This window comes from Cupressus sempervirens, chromosome 7 (assembly GCF_028749045.1).
Source record: "Cupressus sempervirens isolate cs-2001-9-10 chromosome 7, ASM2874904v1, whole genome shotgun sequence".
Taxonomy (NCBI): Eukaryota; Viridiplantae; Streptophyta; class Pinopsida; order Cupressales; family Cupressaceae; genus Cupressus; species Cupressus sempervirens.
Window position 1 is genome coordinate 138,562,002 of NC_143124.1, and position 20,700 is coordinate 138,582,701.

Sequence of the window (20,700 nt, forward strand, 5' to 3'; positions counted from 1 at the left end):
GATCAAAGACATGTATTGAAATCAATTTCCTCACTACTAGTAGAAATTGGTTTTGAAATAAACAATCACAATGGATTAATCAAAACAAAATACTTGAACTTCAATTCTCAAGTTGAATAAGAAAAAAAGGGTTCTTGCATTAATTTTGAAAATGAATACAATAAATTTGTGCTTCACTTACAATCAGTGTAACCCGAGTGCACAAAAACCCGAAGCACCCAATGCGGGTGCATCACGCACCCAAATACCCCTGCTAGCCAAAAATGTGCCGCCACACCTCAACCGCACTGGTCGAGCAACTAGGTGGGTCACGGGTGCTCGGGTGCATCGCGGGTACTCGAGCACTCGGATGTTCCTAGGGTGCTCGCAAGGTGCAGTCCACTAAATGGCCCAAAAAGTTTTTTAAAATATAATTTTTTGCTTTTCTTTTTTAATTTTCTTTTTATGCGTGCTTAGAGAGCACTTGGGATGATTCCATTCTCATTATTGACATTTTGTCATTTTGTTGATTATAGTCATTTTTATATGGCTATGATAGATAATTTCATTTCACTATTTCATGCTACTTGGTTTATTGCCATCATGAGCATCTTTATGATATAGCTATATGATATTCATATTTGAACAATGAATTTTGAATCTTGCATCTTGCATCTTGAACTAAGTTAATTTGTTAAATGATCATTGGTAATGATTATTAAGTTTCAAGTTTCAAGTTTCAAATTTGAACTTATGGTTTGTGAATCGCATTTCAATTTTCTCTATTCAACTATATTTGGTATATTTTATAATATATTGAAGTAACATTTCATAATTACTATACAACCCCCTGCCTCCCCCGCCCCCCTCCGCACCCCCATCCCCAAATTGAAGGCCTTTTTTTCCCACACCCCCACGCCGGTGTAACATTGCCTACAATATCCTATTGATGCAAGTTTTGTATCACTTACATAACATATTAGTAATTGAATATCTGATACAGAGTGTCAAACATACAATTCCTCTCTTGAAAAGTTATTGCTCATGGGATACGAGAATAACTCCAATGTTCCTTACTCTTGTGGATACTCGCTCAGTTTTATTGATGTGATTTGCTAGTAACCAAGTAGGCGGAGATGGTGATGATTTTGTATGAGTGCCAGGTGATGTTGGTGGTGACAGTGATGGTGGAGGATGTAGCGCCAGATAATGTTGATTGTGCGAGGAGGCAATAATGGTTCTAATGACTTCTACCTTCCTAACTTTCTCAAAGTGAAATTTGACTACCCAACTACTCGCTATTCTGCTCCTACTCCTTTAACTACTCGCTATTCTACTCCTACTCCTATGAATGGAAAGGTTAGCAAATGGATGGGGATCGAATCTAATGAAAGCTAACCAACGGCCCCACCTTCACAGATGCAATGATTCAAAAGAAAAATAAACTAGTTTTCCACACAAGGCTTCCCAACAAGCCGCTAGGATGCTAGTGGTCTAGTATTGATCCCTATCAAACATTCACTAACATCACTATACAATTAGCCATCTACTTCTACTCTAACAACATGAAATGAAATCCTACTTTAATTTGAGAGATGAGAAGAACCATGCAATACACCAAAATGATCACGTATATCCACCATGCAAGTCACAATGATGAATAGAGAACAATTTTGATAGTATCTTGGCAACAATCCTCCAACATAACTCCCTCACCAATGTTACCCTAACTATTTGGAAGTAGAAACCATGCAATAATACCAAAGGCTCTTAATCACCATGCAAATCACAACAATGAGAAAGAAAGCGATTTTGGCATTATCTTATGCAACAATTTTCTCCAACCCTTACAAATGAGAGCAAATCGCCTTTTATAGATGCCAAAATTAAAACTGACGATAGGGATCAAAGGCAAAACCGACAACCAGATTGAATCCTAGAAACCCTAATTAGGGTTGCCACCCCATCGGCCAATGAGAAGATGCCACCTCGTCAATGGATCAATGAAAATAGTGTAAAAGTGGTAACCAATGAGAAGATACCAAAATGGCGGCCAATCAGAAATAGACACTTGTCGTATTCTAGAAGAAAGAGAAATTGCCACTTGGGCTTACATTAAATGATCTTCTAATATGACTCTTCCCTTTTCTTTCGTTCTTGTAGCTAAGGCAATAAACCTAGCTAGCCTTTTGTTGACTTCCTCCGTGGGAGGATAAGGTTTATGCTCTATCTTGAGCTCAGCTGATTTCATCATGCTACTTGCTTCTTGTAGTGTCTTCTCGTGATCCTTCTCGTATTCTTTTGCAAATCCGATAAAGGCATTGAGGCAGGAAAGGGTGCCCAAATGTTTCTTCTTGATAGCAACCTTCCCTAACTTATCCAATCTTGATCCAAGCCTAGTCTCATTGATATCCTCTTCTCTAATGTCTTCAAAATCAAGTGTCATCCCAACATCGCTCATCATGGTTGAAATGGAAGTGTCGACGCTTGGGCTGTGATGTGCAACTGCCTTCTGTATATCCTTTTTGCCAAGGGGGACTGTCCTTCCTTTAGTCTGTCCTTTACTCGTATCAAATCTACTATACCGATATTGGTGTCATTTATTCGCTTCATTTTCAAGAAGAAAGTTATTTTGGGCATCATATCCTCTTTGTCTTTCTTAGTGTTTGTCCCCTTAGGATTCTTGCTTGTACTAACATCCTCCATCTTGTCGCCCTATTACAAAATGGTAAAGTGGTGGACAATTAGACTAGCAGAACCAAAGGAGGCAATCCTTAGACTAGAACAAAAGAAGGAAGTCAACTTAAGGACCCCTTTCAACTCTAAATGATTCAAAGTCACCTCTACCAATAGCCAGATCTTGACTCTTTTGGAATTTAGGATCAGACTTTAAGAATTTCAAATCCCTTGAAAATCAGGATTTTACTTCTTTCAAATTGTCCACCTTTGGCTTCAAAAAATCAGACTTTCACCATGTATCTCCTCTCCAAACCAAAATCGCCTAGGTCTGATGTAAAAAATACAGTCCCAAATGGAGAAAATCAGACCTCCATCATAAATCGCCTATGGCACAAAAACCCAAGTTTGCCCTCCACAAAAATCCACCAAGGGCTGAAAATGCCTAAATGCAAGCAAAAATTGCCCAACAATGCAAAAATCTGTCTCTCAAGAGAAATCGCCAAAGGATAGAAGAGCTGCTCCAAGTCTAAATTCGCCCAAAATGAAGAGAGGACCACCTTTTGCCAAAATCGCCAACACCTTGAGGAGGAAGAGTGAGAAGTGAGAAAATGAGAGGAAAGAGTTCCATCTTATACCCAACTTGCCACTCCCTCCTAGCTGGCCGATTGCGACCCTAGGAGCAAGAAAAATAATAATTAATGCACCATTATGGCCCCCAATTAAATGCTTAGCTAAATATTAACTTTGCCAAGATGAAATTCACTTTTTTAAATTGCCAATTAGACCAAAATTGCAAATAGAAATTAAATAATGCCTTGGAGATGTTAAATATTTCCATTTAATGAGGATTTCGTAATTAATACGTCATTAAAATTGGATTTTGGCTAACCAAAAGCCATTTTTCAATATTAAATTACCAATTTCATTAAAAACTAAAAAGTTTTCAAGGCAATTTTAATCCATTAAAGCCAATTTTTTGCAATTTAATTTGAATCGATTTTGCTATGCCATTTAAAAAATTAAAAAAATTGACAAAAATAAAATCATTTCTAGAAACTAAAATCGATTTTGCAATTTGACTTCATCTCCACAAAATTAATTTTTTTACCAAAAAAAATTTAAGATTTTCCAAAACTCAAATCTAACAAAATTTCCCTTTTGAAAATTATTCAAATTTACACAGTTATATCCAAATTTTCAAAAGAAAACATCTAAGTACAAATTTACAATTTTATCCTGCCAAGTGTTGCTTTTTTGAAAATTTTGTCCAGCCTAAGGATGAAATTGGTTGTTTCGGAAAATCAAGTTGAAACCGGGTGAAAATAAGCTAAACCTCTCCCCTCTGGCTTTGAAGGTGTCTTATTGCTTAATCAAATCAAAAAGTTTTTTGGACAACTCAAAAAATTGCCAAGGTGACAAAATTAAAAAGGGGGGTCCCTAAAATTTTTGGGGCGATGGTGTGAGAACCTCACAACATATCCTAGCTACCAAAAACTGCCTAAAACATCTATACTTTATCCCATTGATCTTTTGTGTGTCTCCTTCATTCAATGCTTCCTTTTTCTTCTTATTTCTCATTTTTTCCTTCACCTTCTCCACTTCATACACACATCTTATTTATATCTTTTTATTTCAACCAACAAATGCGTCTCTTGGCCAATCGATGTGTCTCTTACTAATTGACAACACTTAAAGCAATTCACACCTTTTCAATTGTTTAATCAGAAATGCTTATTACAAGTCTTCAGCGATAACATTGTAAGTCAATGTTTATATTTATGTCTGCCTTTTTTATTTGCTTCTCTATTATCAGATGGATCGCTATATGTATATGTTATGTTTTCTGTAATAAATCCATTGTTCTTCATCACTGACATAGAAACTCTCGAGCCCACTTGTGTAGGTTTGTCTTTGTAAAGTAAGAATCATTGCATTGTTTGAACTTTCAAATGGAGATTAACATCTTTATAATAGTCTATGCCAGCATATGAATACGTGGATTTCTTCTTAATATTATCATTGTATATTATTATAGTTTATGGTTTATATCTTTCAATTGGAACTTTTTTGACTGACTGATTTTGAACTGACAAACTTACTCTTGTCAAACCATCGAAGATTAGTGCTGTGTTGTCCAACAACCAACCATCAGGCCATCCTCAAAATTTACTTCACTGCTTTAATTGCTATTGCTTCTGAACTCATCCTTGTTTCTTACTTAAATAAGGTCGCCAATATCAATAGTCTGTGATCAATGTTTTTCTTCCTCTATTAATCCTTTGAGTGTTCATTTTTCTCATACTTATTGGGCTCTTTGCTTGTTATTGTTCTTAACTTCCATTCGTAGTTGTTTACATAATGTTGAATGCTGATGTGCATATGTTATTTCTGTAGATGTCATCGGATCCCAACTCTTCAACTGCCTTTAATTAGTATCTCTATTTATATTAGTTTCTATGCTGTTGACTATTATAATTACTACTGCTACAAGGTTCAACTCGCCATCACTCTTAAGAAATTAGTAATGTTATTATCACTGCACTGCCATTTTAAATACAGTTGCTGTATGTATTTTCTCACGGATTCCATTTCAATACAATTATTAGTCCTTGCTTACTCCAATCATTGCCGTAAATATTTGTTTCTTTGTTATGCTGACTGGGTATCTTTTGATTCCATATCATTTATCTGTGTCCACCTTTCTTTGATGTTAATGATCTTTTGTGTTCGAACGCTCTAACATTCTTCCATGTAACCATTCTTCCACGCATGCTGCGAGTCTACAATTGCTGTCATGTGTAACTAGGCTCCATTTGTGATGTCCAAGGAATATATCACTGCCTCTTGTTGCTTCTCGTGTCAATGCCATATATTTCAATTGTGTGCATTTCATCAATACATTCCTTGTCCTTTAATGACAATATTTCCTCAAGTTTCTAATATTATTTCTCAAATGGAGGCCCTAATTTGCAAATATTAGGGCTCCATCAGAGTGATCGCAAAAAAAATTATATGTACTTGAGCTAATGCTCTATGGGAGTTATTATATCTATACTCATCATTTGAGGGTATTAACAAAATTAGTAGAATGGCCTTTGGTTGGGAACCTACCTCTAAGGAAGGTCCAAAACCCTATTTCAAACTATAATTGATACTTAGTTTGGCTTACAAGCTGTTCTTCAGATGATTTTGCTTAATTGTGCTGATCAAAGTTTTGGTTTCTTCACTTGCTTCTTGGTCCATTAATATTTAAGAAAAATATTTTGTCCAAATCTTTGTGACTGACATCACTTCTCCCTTTGAGATAGTTATCTGAAATACATGGCATATTTTCAAATATTTTATTGTATAAGTTTAGGATCACAACATTGCTAGAATATTTTTCTATGTTTTTACCTTTCATCTTGTTCCCTTTGGCTTCTGCTACTCTACTTTGTCATGCTTTCAAGTCTCGTTGATGTACATTAATAATTTGTGGATATTATTGCCATTCTACAGAATCAAGTTGTCTCTAACATTGAAAATTTCTATCCAACACAAACTAAACTCTATTTAGCACCAATGACACTCCAGTTCTACTGTACACCTTGAGTGCCCCTAGATATTGTATTTTTTCTTCCATTATCTCAAATTCATTGAGGATATTTTTACTGTAAGAGGGAACAGTCAATATTTTAAGTAAAAAATAATTCAGAAACAATTACCTATTTCTCCCAAAGATAGAATCTACTGTGCCTTGGATGTCAAATTTCACACAAACATTTAATCCTGATCTGAATCTAAAACCAAAAGAAGAAAATAATTCGGACAATTTGCATTTTTTCTTCAAGGAATAATTTAAGGAATGGATTTTTACACAATTGCCACTATCCATTCAACTTGATAAATCTCATCGCTCTATTTGAGAATAAAGTGTTCCTATTGTAGCCCAGCAGACTGAAAAATGGATAGCCTACCTGCCAATGCGACTAATGTGATTCCTTATTGCTGAACAAAGCTTTGCACTAACAGTAACAAACATTTGGCGGAGACAATTCTCATGATGATGTTCATGTTGTATATCTTTTCTCTCAAATGTACTTTCTACAGTAGTCTGCTTCTCCCACAAAAAACCATGAGTAGCAAGATTTAATTGCTGTTCCCTCTTAAGAAGTCTGGAAGTAAGTACTGTTGTTTTTCCTGTACCAGAGCGTCCAAGAATAAACAAACTTCTTGGAAACCTGATTATTCGTGACTCTTCATCATTTACCTCAAACTGTAGGCCAATGTCTGATCCATCTTTTGCTGTTAGTAATTGATTTGCTATGCCAGAAGACAGAGAATAGAACTTCATTAGCAATAAACTTTCTTCAACTCTGGCATGCTCGAGTGATGTAGCTTCCTTTTCAAAAGCTTCCCAATGTGGAGTCTCAAGCATGTCTGATTTCTCTAAACGCTTATACCAAACAAACTCACGATCATCCTTCCACTGCATTGGTAGCACTCTTTTTCCATCCCTAGAGCAAGAGCGCCCTTAGTAAGAAGACAGAGAAATTATAACAGATATAACCACTAAGTTCATTCTATCTTTATCCTTCTCTCCTTATGGTAGTAAAGAGAGGCTCCAGGCATGTCATTCTTTTAACTTTATTTAGAATCATTTTTTTAAAACGCAAATAACATAACATGTATTTCCATCTCAATAAAGTGAATCTTAAAACTAACATATATTTCTAATAGTTGTCACATAAATCACCATTCACCACACAGCTAAGAAAGAAAGATGGAAATTTATGACTAAGAATGGGTTAATGGGACTGAATGAATGGAGCAGTTACAACTTACAATAGTAATGCACTGGCCGAAAAAAAGCCCTATTCTCAAACCTAACAGGATAAAGCAACAAAAGAAAGAAAATAATGAGATAGACAAGTGAGGGTAAACTCAAGATGGCGAACCAAAAACAGATACAAGTCCAAATTGCTGCTGCAGGATGGGGACTCCCATTAAAATATTTATGACTAAGAATGGGTTAATGGGACTGAATGAATGGAGCAGTTGCAACTTACAATAGTAATGTACTGGCAGAAAAAAAGCCCTATTCTCAAAACTAACAGGATAAAGCAACAAAAGAAAGAAAACAATGAGATAGATAACTGAGGGTAAACTCAAGATCGCGAACCAAAAACAGATACAAGTCCAAATAGCTGTTGCAGGATGGGGACTCCCATTAAAATATTGATGTAACCAATCTTATTTCTTAAAATAGACATCATCCTAAAAAATATACTTAACTGAGACCGATACAGATATCATAAACATTCATGAACAAGCCATAGTTTTAAGTTGAACTGGAAAATAAAACATACCTGTCCAAACTCTTGACTTTGCATCGCTCAATGTACCCTGGAGTATAGGTTGCAAAAACATTTCCCAAGCGATGCCTAAGGCCAGGAAGTTCTTTAAGGGTAAGAACATTCCATATTTTCAATATTTGGGATACTTCCGGCACTCGTTCAACATCTGTTGTCCACACTAAATGTAATCCTGAGGTTAAGTATTCATTTATAAGGCTTTTCTCAGCAGAACCAGAATGATTCCTAACTGGTCGCCAACCATTAGCCAATCTCAGTAATGTGTTGATTATGTGCTTTCGCACATTTAAATCCTTCAGCCTCGTAAATGATTCTTTAAACTCGTTGCTAAATGTAACCTGACAAAATAACAAAATGTATATATTGTTCAAGTAAACCACTCCTAGAAAATCCAATCAATTCATAAAAAGGATAAACTGATAAATAAAATCATCCTAGGAGTAAACAATGGGGACAAAGATTAAAAAAACTATGCAAGCAGAAACTCTAATGTTGGAGTTCAATTTAAAACTGTATCTTTTACCAATTTATTAATTAATTAATAACTTAAAATCTGAGTTTATCATAATAAGGTACATGGTAAGTGCAACTGCTGCATTTGGTTCCCCTAGAAGTGTCTCTCGCAAGTAACAAATAATGTCAACATGATCCAAAAACGTAGATATAAACTAAATACAGACAGCGATTTATTTTCTTTCTGTAAATGTATTACAATCCCTTGGAAATTACTCCACAATGAAATAAGAACTTTTACACATGAAAACATCATTTATCATGCTTTACAATATAATGCCCAAACAGAGATTTTATAAATTCAAAACCACAATCATTTTTTTTCGTCAAGTCATAGGTACAGCTATTGCTCACAAAGTTTTATTTCTCAAAGGCTTATACCAATCGTATCCAAACAAGCAGAAAACTCTTACAGCTGGATGGTCTAATGTTTTCCATTGACTAGAGAATTTATCTTATGTTCTTTCAAATGCAATCTATTTTTGGAAGAACAAGAGTCATTACTGACCTTGCTTTCCAGCTTTGTTCAAATGTATGATTCTATATTCACCATCATGCTTGTTTCCATTGGCTTAGATATTTTCTTTAAGCATTGTGCAATACCCACTCTTTTTGAGTAAGCATCATTAGTTTCTCAAATCACTCCATTGTAATGCATTTTGAGGGTGCATATTTTTGTATTCTATAACAAATTGCATTTTCATTGAACAATCATTGACACGCTATGATAGAGTGTTGCTATCTCTAGCTATTGTTGTCTATTAGTGTCAAACACTTATTTACTAGGTAGAGTCAAGTGGTCATCACTGCAACCAAGCTACTCTATATAGGCCAAGCCATGTATATAAACTTGTATATACCGAACTCTATAGAAGCCGAGCAAGTATGTGGTCACTGAATATTTTCTATACAAGCCGAGTTCAATACCTACCAAGCAGTTCAAGCATATAAGTGTCGAGTTACATAGTAAGTGCCGAGCATTGTACAGATCGAGCATCAACAACATGCCAAGTATCAGAGACAGTAACTACCGAGCAATGCAGAGTCTACATAAAAGTCAAAAATGATACCAACTTTGAGGTAACCATTTTCAAGCCGACATGGAAGGAACATTTAATATTTGTAGAGGTTGTTACAGAGAGTATGTGTTTTATGACGTGATCATAGATCCCTATGTTTTGCGATCAATGACTTAGATGAAGAGGCAAAATATGGAAGCATCTAGAAAACTCTTTACGGAACACTTTAAATAGAGAAGATTTTAACCTAGATGATATGGTGATGCAAAAAAAGATTTGAATAGTGTGACAGACGAGGAATAATATGCAAATGGTGAACTGAAGGATCAAGATTAGATCAAAAGTCAAGTAGAAGTGTTCTATTATCTCTTAGCAAAACAAATGACCTAATCAGTGTAGTTAAGGGGAAGAAAAGCTTTATCAGATCAAAAGAGAGGATCAATTTTCAAAGAGAAGACTCGAAATCAGCTTACAGAGTAAATCGAGAGTCAGGTACTAAATCAATTCTAGTCAACTTGAATCAGGGTAAATCTCTTAAAAGAGTGGTCTTAATAGATCTTTATAAATCTCCTAACTCTTCCTTACTTTATTGTAAGTGTTAAATCCTCTAACAAGGGGAGACCTAATGGTCTCAAAAGCTTTTAATAGGGCAACCCCCTCACAGGGTAGATCATATATTATGGTCAAACATTGTAACCCTAAAAAGTTAACTTTATTACTGCAGTAGTGAAGATTTGTGGATGTCATCCCCACCCCAATTTTACCTTAATTGGTGTAGGGGCCCAAGGTCCTGACCAATCAAGTCAAACCACAAGTTTGACATGTTGGGAGGGTAATAAGTGTCTAAGTGGACACAAAACAATATGTTAGGTTTTAAGCATCTCTAGAGTACATTTAAGCAATTTTGTTCGTGTTTGTAACAAGACCTATGTGCAAGATTTAGGTCAATCAAAGTTGGTCAACGTCGAGATTCGACCAAAATTATGCATTTTCATGTTTGTTAGAAGTCTATTATGTTTTAGTATGCATTTGTATGCATTTGAAGGTATTTAGAGTTGTGAAGCAATAAAAGATGAAAAATTGTCAAAAAGTTGTCAAGCAACAATTTTTGTTCCTAAGCAGTTTTTGCAATTTTTGGAAGGCCGCCAATCCTGACCATTGAATGATCGAGCAAATGTGAAAGAAGGTGAAAGGTCAAGTGTCATGACCTATATCTTATTGTTTTTCAACCAAGGAAGGGGTTGGTTGTGGTACAAAAGTTGAATTAATAAAGTTGGCAAGTTTTTGGTAGGAAATCTAAGAGTACAGTTATGATAGTGAGTACTTCTTTGTGTATGGTTTTGCTTCATTTGGTCATAGTTTGCATTTGTTTATTGTAGAAGTCTTCTTTCATTTTATAGATGTTGTATTAAGACTTTTTGGTCACTGTAAATAACTAGATTTGAAGTTTTGGTTTTATTATTGCTCACTAGTTACCCTAGACAGCAGTGAGGGTTTCAAGCAAGAAAGAGCTCCCCCTCCTAAACCCATTGGTGGAAAAATCTCATCTTCTGCATGGAGCAAGGGGATAGGATGGAGTAAGCAATTTGAGTTAGTTTTCATGCTACCCATCAGCTTGAGGTCTTTTGGAGCTTGTTAGGCTAAGCATCTCTATGTGCTTGGCGAGCAAACAGTTGCAAGAAGGCATTGCAAAGTTCATTGGATAGGGTGTAGGTGCTTGAAACCACAGAGCTAGGAAGGATTTGAGATGCCCTTGGTGGTGGCATGACCATTGGCAAAGTGGGTTTCAAAGTAAGGTGAGTTGTAAAGCAAACTGTGGTATTAGCCCTTATTAGGCCTAAACTAGGGCTCGATAGTTAAGGGGTAAGGAGGACAGACCCAAATCCCATCTCTTGGAGTTTGTGAGGGTTGAATGACTTATAGTAGATTTTCAAATTTGTTTGGTAGCTTCTTTGTAAATTCTGTGAGTTTAATGGCTAAGACTGTGAAATAGGGCTACAAGGAAGAGCCCCCAATTAGGTCTCCTAGAGAAAATTGTTCTTTGAGCTTAGGAGAGTCCCCAAAACATATTGATTGGTCATGAAACTTGGTGGAAAGATGGAAGGTAGTGTGAGGAAGTGTAGGATGCTCAAGATCCTGGAGGCCGCAAGGGAGTGAGGTGTGAGTTGAAGTTTGGTTGCCTTTTGAAGGCTTGTGGTTTCCTAAAAGGTAGAGATGCATTTGAAAGGTGACTGTGAAGTGCTACAAAGGTCATTCACCACATCTCTAGCCAATGGGTAGGTCTTGAGGGACTTGAAGAAGCATTGGTAGAGTTTAGGCCAAGTTCAAGGGAAGGAGTGTGTGTGTTTGGTTAGTTACACCCATTACTTGCATCATTCACCTCGGAGGGTTTCTGGGTAACCAAATATTGTGTTGTGTTTCTTTTCATGCATGTGATAAATTAGATCTACATGTTACAGAAATTGGTGAATGAATTGATAAAAAGTGTGTGAATGAATTGATAAAAAGTGAAAGTGTTTAAGATTCTGATTCACGCCCACCCCCCCCAATATCTTGTTATCTTGTTTATACTTTCATCAATCAACAACTAGTATCAAAGCTTTAGTTCTCTTAGAGAAGCTTAATCACTTGGAGATTAGATCTTGGAGATGGAGACTTATAAACTAGACAAGGTTATTGACAATCAAGTGATTGACATCCAACTCACACTGCAAAAACTTGAAAAAGAAAGACAAGATCTGAAGAAATCCCTAAAAAGAAGAAAGGAATTAACTATTTAAGATAAACAATCTTTCCTATGAAGAAGTTGAGAGTGGGGATTGTTTGAACCAATCAATCCAAATGTCAAAGCATATGCAGATCTACTTGAAAAGAACAAACTCCTGAATGAAGAAATAAGAGGATTGAAAAGGAAACATTAAATCCAATCAGTAAGACTATGTCAAGTAACTAAGCAAAAGAAGAAAGTTGAAGAAGACAAGGCTATGGCTAAGGAAAACAAAAGGGTAATGGCTATCAAACTTGAAGAAAGGATATCAAATGTGCAAAAACTCACAAACACTCAACTAGACATGATGAATCAATTGATGCACGCAAATCAGGAATTAAACCAAAAGGATGTGGAAATAGCAAATCTTAGATCACAAAAGGACATACTGAACTGAAAACTGAGAAAGAATTTATGGAAAGATTCAACAAACCAAAATAAGTAATGAAATACTTCGAAGAGCTTATGAAGTCATCTAGCAATACTGATGGCTCAGGACATTCATGCACCAAGCAAGAAGAATAATCCAAGAATGGAGAACTGAGGAATGCAAAGTCAAAGAGCAAACCAACATGCTATCACTATGGAAACTTTGGTCATACTACAAACATCTGCCAAAGTAAACATGCTATGCAAAATCCTAAACCCAAATTTACTAGTTATTGTTTTTACCGCAAGAAACAAGGACATCAACCACATGAGTGTAGGTCAAGATTGAGGAAAGCACCTACCACCCTTAGATTTCAAGTATATTGTTATAACTATCAAAAGTATGGGCATGGAGTATAAATGCAAATCACAGATAAAACCCTATTGGATAAATCAAAGGTAGAATTATGCACCTAACAAAGCATGTTCCAAGTGTCACAAGTTTGGACATTTAAGCAAGAATTGCAGGACCCAAGTACCATCAACAAATCACATAAAAGACAAAGGTAAAGGTAAAGTGGACATTAAACAAGTCAAGGAGATGAACTAAACATGGAAAAAGAAAGCAGAAGATGGAAACAATGGAGCAAATGGAGCTGAGGTCACCCAATCCAATGAAGAAGGTGATCATGTCATCTTAAACTAAGCATGAGAGGTAGTATGGAACTGTATACTTAATTGATATATCATACATCAATTATTTACGTGAAATGTGCCAAAGTTCATATTTGCATATATAAAGACGCATAAGAATAGATTTGTGAAAGGATTAGTACAACAAAACCATTTGTATAGTCAGTGTCGAACATCAATAAAATTGTCTATGTTGAACGAGCATTACAACATGGACCAAGTACTTCAGAAAAAAACTGGTATATAGGACAAGTCAGATGGTAGAGGCCGAGTAAGATGGAAGAGACCTAGTTCAATGGCACCAATGTTGACCAAGATAGCTGGCTTCCACCTACTTGAGTACACAACATTAATGGAGACCCTAAATCAACCAAAAGAACGTATATATCAAAGTTTGAAGACATTATCTCACACCTTGCATACATATTTCAAGAGCATAGAGCAATTTAGCGATTTGAGTGACTAGCAAAAGATTTTAAGGCAATTTGGAGAAGATCTGAGACAAGAAGATTGATCAAGTGAAGATCTGAGCTATGCCAAGTAATTCAGAGGAAAGAAAAGTTTTTGAAGGAAATGACATCTTCATCCACCATTGGAATGAGCCAAAAGGTTAGTAAAATTCAATTGGTGAAGAGTGATGCTTGTCCTCCTCCAAAGTTTTGTGCTATTCTAGAAATTGCAATGAAAGGAAATTCAATGGGTGCACCATCCTTGATACCACCCAAGATTATTATGACCCATGATGTAAGGAGGTGTTATATGTGTAAGATTGAAGTAGAAGATTATGAAATTCGGGAAGCATACGAGAAACTACACAATGGAGGAATCTTGAAGGATGAATTCAAAGTTGTTGAAAGCAAAGGGTTAAATCATGCCCTAGAATTCCCAAGGAATTTCAAGATTGAATGGATCAAAATTATTCTAAGTAGGATTCATGACATGAAGTTCTGGTTACAAAATGGACCCATAGTCACGAAGAAATTGATTCACAAGGTTACAGGCTATCCAACCCTAGAGAAGAAGAAAACCGTGCGATGCCTAAATCGAGAGGAAATTGAGGAAAACACATGTGCCGAGTGGAATGGATGAGGTTTGTTCATTACAAATATTTCTGATCCGTTCATCAAATTTGCAGTGAGGGTTATAACTCACAAATTTTACAAATCAAGAAGACCAAATAGTGTGTCGTGTATGACATTGGATCAAGCACAGAGAATAGTGATGAAAGATCGTGAATATGATCTTGCCGAGCTTCAAAGACTACAATTGGCAAAAAATCTGGCATTCATCAGAAAAGTAAAGAATTCAATGTGTAAGTTTGGATCCCTCGTTATGTGTATTTCTTTTTACATACAAAAATATTTTCCTAGTATTGGTGATATTGTTTGGGAACAAACCAAACCAATGACAAGACAAATAAATGAATACATTGCTTAATTAGGAGCAAATTTTGAGATTGTCATGGATACTTATTTTGAAGAATTCAAACAAAGAATGAAGATGAGGATGCAAATACCTGAAGAATTGGTAACTAGGTATTACAATGATATATGTTTTCTTGTAGATACAGATAATACATTTGTACATGCAATAAAGCCAAGGAAATTGTACATGCAGTAAAGCCAAGGAAGGCTTGGTTACAAGGTTTTTCTTATGAAATTGACAGTGACTTAGTGAATGCAAACCTTGTTGAACTATTGAGAGAAGAAATAGACACAGAGGCTGAATCTTTTGGAAAATATGAGGAAGCTAAGGCTAGAATAACTATGACTATCAAGATAGCTTCTAAGGAGAAGAAAAGGAAGAGAATGATTGAAGACCTAGAAGAAAAACTAGGCACCCTAGGCAAAGGCAAGGAAACGTTGCAGATTACACAAACTCTTGGAGAAGATGAAGAAACGAGTAGTGATGGCGAGGAAGAGGAAAAAGAAGGAGACAAGGGTAAAGCCCCAGGTGTTTCCACTTCACCTAGCAAGATGGCTAGAAGAACTGAAAAGAAGCTAGTGGTGACACCCCTCTCTCCTCCACCACCAAGCCAAGGACCAGGGCAACTACTAGTGCCAAGTAGGTTGCAAAACAAAGAGTAGTAGAGACTACTGAGCCTAGTATATCTAAACCAAAGAGAAGGAGATTAGTTAAAGGACCACCTTCAGGGCAAACAAAATATATTGATGAGGTATGTGCAAATCTTAAAAGATCTTCAAGATTATCCAGTTTCAGATTTGTAAAATATGACACATTGGATAATATTGATAGAACTAGAGTTGAGGAGGCTATGATACATATGATTGCTAATCATGAGTTAGCTCCAAATGAAGTTGAGAAGAAGATACCTACATATTTATATGATAAACTTGAAAGAAGGTGGTAGAAGGTAGAAGTGGAAGAGAAAAAGATAAGAACTAATACTCTAGTCAAGTTTATGCCTGATATGTCACAAGATCAAAAGGAAATATTTGTGGAGAAGTACAGGAATAGATTTGTTCCCAAGTATAGAATTTTATAATATTACAAAATAAAATTGAAGTTGTAGCACAACAAGATGAATTACTTTGGAAAAGCATTTTTGGGTTATCCACTAAGACAATAGATACAGAGAAAGGAACTGAGACAATGATCATCGAAGATGATCACCACAGTGGAGAAAGTTCAGGTGTGCCGAGTCTACAAGGCAGCATGTCACCTGTGCATGCCGACACCCCTGACACTCCAGAGGCCAAGCAATCAAAGCTCACAGAGATATTTAAAGAGGCAATAACATAGATAAAGGATACAAGTGTAGAAAGTCAAATTGTGTCAGCACCTCACATTGAGGTAAATAAAGAGGTAAGCAAAGTTGAACCGAGTGCAACTATTGTTGTCTCGAGCACCAATGCACCAACATGACCGAGTGGTGAAACCCCCTCACCAACTCTCAAAGCAGTCTCAAGCAACAACACTCCTTCACCGAATAAAGGTAAATCAATAAAAGACACCTCACCAGATATTGAAGTTAGTCTAAATGAAGTAATTGAAATGCCACAGTTAGATTTGGCAAATCTTACATTGGAGCAAACAATTTTGTTACAAGAAATTTTGGCAAAGAAGGAGAAGCAAGAAGAGCTAAGGAGAGAGCATAAACAAAAGAAGGCGTTATATGATGTTAAAAAGGTTTTTGTTGATGCTTTTGATATTCAAAATTTTGATTGCTAAGCCGCAATAATTACACAACTTGTAAATATTGTTGAACAAGTAAATGTTGGTAACATAGAATCCAATGAGAAGCTCATGGATTGGTCAGCGAAAAGATTTGAGAATAAGGATGTGGATAAAGTTTCTACAATGATTGTTGAGCAAAAAGCTCAGTTACAAGAGCATGTACAAAATATGCCAGAACTCATACAGAGGGTACAACATTTTGTCAGATGTGCCAAGATTTACAAATGACATTCAAGCATGAATTCAATAGATTCAAGCTGAGATGCAGAGATCTAGCAATATTATTACGCAGTCAGCTGAATCTAGTATAGAACACTACAATAAGTTACTAAATGTTCAAGGAAAATTGGCCGAGCTTCAGGTGTGAAGACACTAACTGTCCTCTAACTACAATACTGTTATGTGAACTATACTTTTACTTGCCACCTTTTTTAATTTTGGATGGAAAGAACTAGCTAAAATAATGACCAATATTTAACTAAAGCCCCACCAAAATTAACTGAAATATCATTGATTTTATTTAATAGCTTGCACAATCCACAATGAGAATAATAAAAAATGAACCTAGTTCTTTTGCAATTTTAAAACTAATCCCTTGGCATATACCCGAATCTGAATGAACTAAAATATGTTGGAGCTATCATGTGGAAGCGATTCAACTCTTCCTTGCTCCATGTGAATGCCAGGAAGCCAAATATCACATCACAACTGGTCTAGACTAGAACCCAATTAGTTCTAGCAAATCATTCTTACCAAACAGCCGCAAGTCTTTCCTTCTTGCTAGACGTTGTGCTAGAACTGCACACGTGGGTAATAGCTAGCTCCCGACATGGCTGGCAAAAAATGCAGACCTTGTTATGTATGACAACCAACCCCAAAAGGAGTGTGTGTTAATTAGAAACTCACTAAAACCACAAGCTGAACCAAAACGTTGCATACAAATGTCAATCAACAACCTCAAATGCCCTATCTCAAATTTCAGATTGCAATCACACCAATGTAATTAAACAATTTGAACCCTTTCTCAATTCGGACAATGTTCAAACCCCGATCTCCAAGCCACAATGTAAACAGTAGGAGAAATTGCAAATCGTTATACCTCAGCAACAAATTGCAGCTAAACTTTAGGACAATTCTCAAAATTCCACAAGAGACTACTCAAAACTCTTAGCCAGTATTCACAATATAATAATCACGATTATTCTCCTTAGATTATTCTCCTTAGCTACAACAATTATAATAGGAGATGTTGGCCAATTGTATACTTCAGCACAATTGCCAAGAACTTCTCAGACTAAACCCTTATACTTCAGCAAGGGCACACAATTCAGAACTCAGAAAAGGCACAAAGGCAACAAAAGCAAATATATATTCAAACATGCTTTTTTCAAAAGATGGGCTTGTATTTATAACCTCCACATTCTCTTTTGTTGCCAAAAAGTAAATTCACTCAAGAAGCTTCACCACACAACATTAATTAAAAGCTTTCATTAGATTCTTTCACTTGACTTGGCTTAACTAATTAATAAATAGCTCTTTCCAATGATAACTCAACTCTCAACTTAAGTGAAATTATAACTTTATAATAGGCCATTTAATAATAAATAATAATTTGACCACTAAAAACATTATGTCCTCTAAAATAGGAGTCATACCTATGATTTCTCTATGTGACCAAATGCACTTTCCAAAAAATAGAAAGGGTCCATCTCAATCAACACCCAACTTATCACTAATAGTAAGTACACCAAAATTAAGCCCAAACAAAGTCCAATCTAAGCCAAACAAGGACCAACCTGTAGCTCATTGAAATGTGGAGAATACAAGACCCTGCCAAGCCAAGTCATTGCCTCAAAAGATCCTCTATCCACAATAATTAGCCTATGCGGATCACAATAATAGACTAATCTCTGAAACTCAAATGCTGTCAAAACTGGGGACATTACATCAGGCAGCTGGCAGCAGCATGAGATCCAAATCGATCTCTATTCAAGCAATGTTGATACCTCATTTAGAGGTCATGCAAAGGGAAATGCAATCAGCATAGGATCTTATCAAAGAAGATCACAATCTTTCAATGGCTGATAGCTTAATTGACCTAGCAACATGATTACAGTTGCAGAATCACATTTTGGAGGCAGCAAGAACCACTTGGGATCATGCACTTTCCATGATCACCCAAGTTCATCAAACATTCATTGATAAATATGGTTTGCTTCCACCCATTCAACCCAAACAGTCGAAGTGTCAAAAACAAGGGGGAATGATTGTCATGCAGCTTTTAAGGAGGAATTGTGACAAATGAATCGGCAATAAAGTGCAAAGTGCAGCAGAGAGGCAAACAGGATATTAACATTGTTTATTCATTATACATTTGACATGAGTCAAAGTCACAAGACTAAGGGGGAGTACTTATATCATATTGTATTTGTAACTATGTAATCATAACAAAGTGTTTTTGCCACTAATTTCAAAGGGGGAGATTATTGGTATCTTGTAATGTCCCCGTCATAAAATAAATGTATTTAATTAAACCTTGTTAATGGGCTGATTGATGTAATATATCTCAGACTCATTTTTATTTTGTTTCCATAGTTTGTGTCGCTGTCGGCTATCTTTGTACACCCTCGAAAAGTTTCTAGACAAGTATTCAAGCATGGCTTGTAGGTAGTCTTTAGGTATGCAATTTAGATTATTTTCTCTGTACTGCGAATTCCTGTTGGGATTCTCTGTTGTTCGTCATTTTGGAAGTGAAAGATCTTCCCTATTTGGTCATCTTGGTTTCAGTGGGAATCAAGCCTCACCCTATTCCGTCGCTTGTAATACTTTGCTCAGATTTGGCAAATCGGAGCATCATCTTTGACAAATATTAATTGAAAGATTATTTGTATTCAAGTCTATTATTGTTTAGATGTTCATCTAAATTTGTTGCTATTTTTGTATGAGCGAGATCGCCATCATAGTTGTGGTTGTATCACTTCCGACCTAAATACTCACTGATGATTTTCCTCATCCAACATTCTGTACTACCCTTCATTGCACTGTACGGCCTACTAATTCCACTGTACGGCCTGAAACATACGTTCATCGTACGGCCTTTGATCTCTACCATACGGGGGTCACCTTGACACACCCACCGTATGGCTCCTGCTCCACCATACGACCCTCCTGTGGATACTGTACGGCCTCTCATGCGCCTTGCTCTAGCACCATATGGACTTCTTGGATAGTAACTCCGTACTTTCTCCTCTTTTCTCCACCATAAGGACCCCCCTGCATTTTACGGCTAATCTTTCTACACGTGTATGGGCTATCTAAGCTTCATCTCCGCTAGTTATCCAGTCCTCTATACTTGGGAACATTACAGTGGTATCAGAGCTTTTGATCCCACCTGCCTATGGGAGTGAATGCAAGTTTATACTCGAAGAAGAAGGCGAAATAACCCTATTGATAGAATGGCAGATCATCAAGATCCTACGACAAAACTCATGAATCTTTTAAGAGAGCTAGATAGAAATCAAATACAAATCAACAAAGCCCAAAGGCTTATGCAGGAAACCCTACAAAAATTGGCCAAGGGAAAGACAACAGGAGAACAAAATGGGCATAGCAACAATTCTGTTTCAGGAAGGACAAACTTTCAACCCTCTCGCTCTCGACCCTCGATACTCATCTTCCTTCCAAGGACAAAAGCACCACGCAAAGGAAGAGAACCCACTTTTGAGAAAATGCAAGAAAAACTTCGAGAAGATTGGCGGAATGCGAATATGGAAGGTGATATATCTTACAAAGATTATGTTGATCTAAGAATGAGATATTCTGGTGGGAGAAATCGTAGTTATTTTAATGATGATCTTAGGAGAAAGATTGGAAAGGTAAACTTATCACCATTTGATGGATCTGGAGTCATTACCGCACAGTCATGGGTCCTAAAGGCAAATACCGATTTCCAACTCAATCCAATGCCCGAAGAGGAAGCAATCAAGTTCACAACACTTCATCTGGAAGGAGTGGCGCATGAGTGGTGGCATCATGGATTGCTCACTCTCGGTCACGACCAAGTGACCTCTCATGTCGAGTTCACTGAGAGACTTATTGACCATTTTGATGGGAAGGATCCTGAGCTAAA

At 36.4% G+C, this 20,700-nt stretch overlaps 1 protein-coding gene and 1 long non-coding RNA gene across 3 annotated transcripts in view; one reads left to right on the forward strand and one right to left on the reverse strand.

Moving 5' to 3' along the window:
* The window catches only part of LOC149545897 (uncharacterized), a 178,291-nt gene that overhangs the window by 77,851 nt on the left and 79,740 nt on the right, over nt 1-20,700 (forward strand). The gene's annotated exons all lie outside the window — the stretch shown is intronic.
* LOC149545898 (uncharacterized) overlaps nt 1-20,700 on the reverse strand; it is a 169,302-nt gene that overhangs the window by 76,588 nt on the left and 72,014 nt on the right. For both annotated transcript variants that reach the window (XM_089790872.1, XM_089790873.1), the window contains exons 7-8: nt 8,007-8,350; nt 6,615-7,154 (exon numbers count right to left, since the gene is read on the reverse strand). In XM_089790872.1, the coding sequence (XP_089646998.1) occupies nt 6,615-7,154; nt 8,007-8,350 (884 nt within the window). The remainder of the gene's footprint in view (nt 1-6,614; nt 7,155-8,006; nt 8,351-20,700) is intronic.